General features: G+C 46.9%; 1 protein-coding gene across 1 annotated transcript; it reads right to left on the bottom strand.

The window, feature by feature from the left end:
- Positions 1-1,725: 1,725 nt before the first annotated feature.
- LOC112241652 (troponin I, fast skeletal muscle-like) lies at positions 1,726-2,923 on the bottom strand (the record flags this gene model as incomplete). The annotated part of the gene is given in 2 exon segments (XM_042312675.1): positions 1,726-1,946; positions 2,747-2,923. Coding segments are annotated over 2 exon segments (264 nt in total), but the record flags the coding sequence as incomplete, so codon positions are not given.
- Between the last annotated feature and the right edge of the window lie 4 nt (positions 2,924-2,927).

Here is a 2,927-nt window from a genome sequence, read left to right as displayed (position 1 = left end):
AGACTCAACATTTACCTCAGGTGCATCCTGTTTCCATTGATCATCCTTGAGATGTTTCTACAACTTTATTGGAGTCCACCTGTGGTAAATTCAATTGATTGGACATGATTTTGGAAAGTCACACAGCTGTCTATATAAGGTTCCACAGTTGAAGGTGCATTTCAGAACAAAAACTCAAGCCATGATGTCGAAGGAATTATCTGTAGAGCTCCGAGACAGGATTGTGTCGAGGCACAGATCAGGGGAAGGGAACCAAAACATTTCTGCAGCATTGAAGATCCCCCAACAACACAGTGGCCTCCATCATTGTAAAATGGAAGAAGTTTGGAACCGCCAAAACTCTTCCTAGTGGTGGCCGCCCTGCCAAAATGAGCAGTCGGGGGAGAAGGGCCTTGGTCAGGGAGGTGACCAGGATCCCGATGGTCACTCTGACAGAGCTCCAGAGTTCCTCTGTGGAGATGGGAGAACCTTCCAGAAGGACAAACATCTCTGCAGAACTCCACCAATCAGGCCTTTATGGTTGGGTGGCCAGACAGAAGCCACTCCTCAGTAAAAGGCACATGCTTTTCATAGCAGCCAGATTGTTGTATAATTCCTTCTGGCATCTACGTACACTCCTCGTCTCACCTTTCCCTTCACTTGTGTTCTTCAGTGTACAACACGTCAGCTGTCTGTGACCAGGTGAAAAAAACTTTCCAAGACAAACCTTCATATCATAACCGCTAACTGCTACACACAGCCTAAATCGTTATCACCATATTAGCTAACATCAAGTCAACAACATAGCTTCTAGAAGCTAACACTTTAGTAAACCCGCTACAATCATGCAGTACAGTGTACAGTTAGCAGCAAGCAGTTTAGCACTTACACTGGCAGGCCACGGTGACAATAAATGAATCAAACCAAACGCTAACCTTGACTTGGAAGAGTTCTGTTGTTGGATAGCCATAGCCAGCCAAGTAACATAGCATCCTTCTCTGTTTAAGCCGGATTTGAGTAGGCTACACTAGCAAGCTGCATTCGCTAGCTAAGTAACTGAAAGTTAAATAAAATAAGAAATATATCTAGCTCTCTCTCTCTCTCTCTCTCTCTCTCTCTCTCTCTTGCTTCTCCTTGATTTTTGAAGAAATTAATTAGTTCATAGCTGTTCAACTATTGTCTTTCTCTATCTTTGAGTCAACTACTCACTAGATTTGATGCACTGCAGTGCTAACTAGCTGTAGCTTATGCTTTCAGTACTAGATTCATTCTCTGATCCTTTGATTGGGTGGACAATATGTCAGTTCAAGCTGCAAGAGCTCTGATAGGTTGGAGGACGTTCTATGGAAGTTGTCATAATTACTGTGTAAATACATGGAAGGGGGTGAGAACCGTGAGCCTCCGAGGTTTTGTATTGAAGTCAATGTACCCAGAGGAGGATGGAAGCTAGCTGTCCTCCGGCTACACCATGGTGCTACCCTACAGAGCGCTGCTGAGGCTACTGTAGATCTTCAATGCAAACAATGTGTTTTAATCAATTATTTGGTGACGTGAATATATTTAGTATAGTTTTATCTACAAACGATAACATTTCTAATGTTTCGCAATTTTTTTAATGAAATTGACCGAGGAGGATGGTCCTTCACTTCCTCCTCTGAGGAGCCTCCACTGACTCACAGTCACGCATGCTTACATTTTACAATTTGTCCATTTCCCCCATTATAAAAACAATAAATAACAAAATACTGAAGTATTTTCTTTTATTAGACAGAGTCGTGTAAACAGGAATGACAGGAGGAGAATGTAGATTAAAATGGAGGATGTTATCAGAGGAGACATATGAACACAAATACACATATTAGGGGTCTTGTTAAAGGGTCTTAAGGGTCGGACTCAAACATCTTCTTTCTACCGTCCATGCCAGCCTTGTCCTCTATGTTCTTACGCCAGTCAGCTGCATCTTTCACCTGTGGAGTTAGAGAAGGGACAGGAGAGGAGAGGAAGAGGAGAGAGAGAGAGGAGGAGGAGAGGAAGAGGAGAGAGGAAGAGGAAGAGGGAGAGGGAGAGGAGAGGAGAGGAGAGGAGGGAGGGAGAGGAGAGGAGAGGAGAGGAGAGGAGGAGAGGAGGGAGGGAGGAAGAGGAGAGGAGAGGAGAGGAGAGAGGAGAGGAGAGGAGAGAGGAGAGGAGAGGAGAGGAGAGGAGAGGAGGAGAGGAGAGGAGAGGAGGAAGAGGAGGGAGGGAAGAGGGAGAGGGAGAGGAGAGAGGAGAGGAGAGGAGAGGGGGAGAGGAGAGAGAGGAGAGGAGGGAGGGAGAGGAGAGGAGAGAGGAGAGGAGAGGAGGGAGAGGGAGAGGAGAGGAAGAGGGAGAGGAGAGGAGAGGAGAGAGGAGAGGAGAGGAGAGGAGAGGAGAGGAGAGGGAGAGGAGAGGAGAGGAGAGGAGGAGGGAGGGAGAGGAGAGGAGAGGAGAGGAAGAGGGAAGAGGAGAGGGAGAGAGGAGGAAGAGAGAGGAGAGGAGAGGAGAGGAGAGGAGAGGAGGGAGAGGAGAGGAGGAGAGGAGAGGAGAGGAGAGGAGAGGGAGAGAGAGGAGAGGAGAGGAGAGGAGAGGAGAGGAGTTTGGATTGGATGAGATGAGTTTGGATTGGATGAGGTTATAAGGTGGTTTGTGAACCCTGATATTCAAAATTGTGTAAGGCAGTCTGTCAGTCTATCTAGCATGGGGCCTCTTGGACACATTCCAACCCTACTCAGTAAAACAGAAGCAACCCTACCTCTTCCTTGACCTCTTTCTTGACTTGCTTCAGGTTGGACCTCAGATCCATGGACACCTTGTGTTTGGAGCCCAGCAGAGCCTGTAGCATAGCATCAGCAGACATGCGGACTTTCTTCAGGACGGGCTTCCTGAACTTGCCCTTCAGGTCTTGTAGTTTTATCTTCAGATCCTCAATCTGA

This window comes from Oncorhynchus tshawytscha, unplaced genomic scaffold, assembly GCF_018296145.1.
Source record: "Oncorhynchus tshawytscha isolate Ot180627B unplaced genomic scaffold, Otsh_v2.0 Un_contig_8834_pilon_pilon, whole genome shotgun sequence".
NCBI classification, from domain to species: Eukaryota; Metazoa; Chordata; class Actinopteri; order Salmoniformes; family Salmonidae; genus Oncorhynchus; species Oncorhynchus tshawytscha.
Note: the sequence above shows the minus strand (reverse complement) of the source record. Positions and strands in the feature narration are given on the sequence as shown.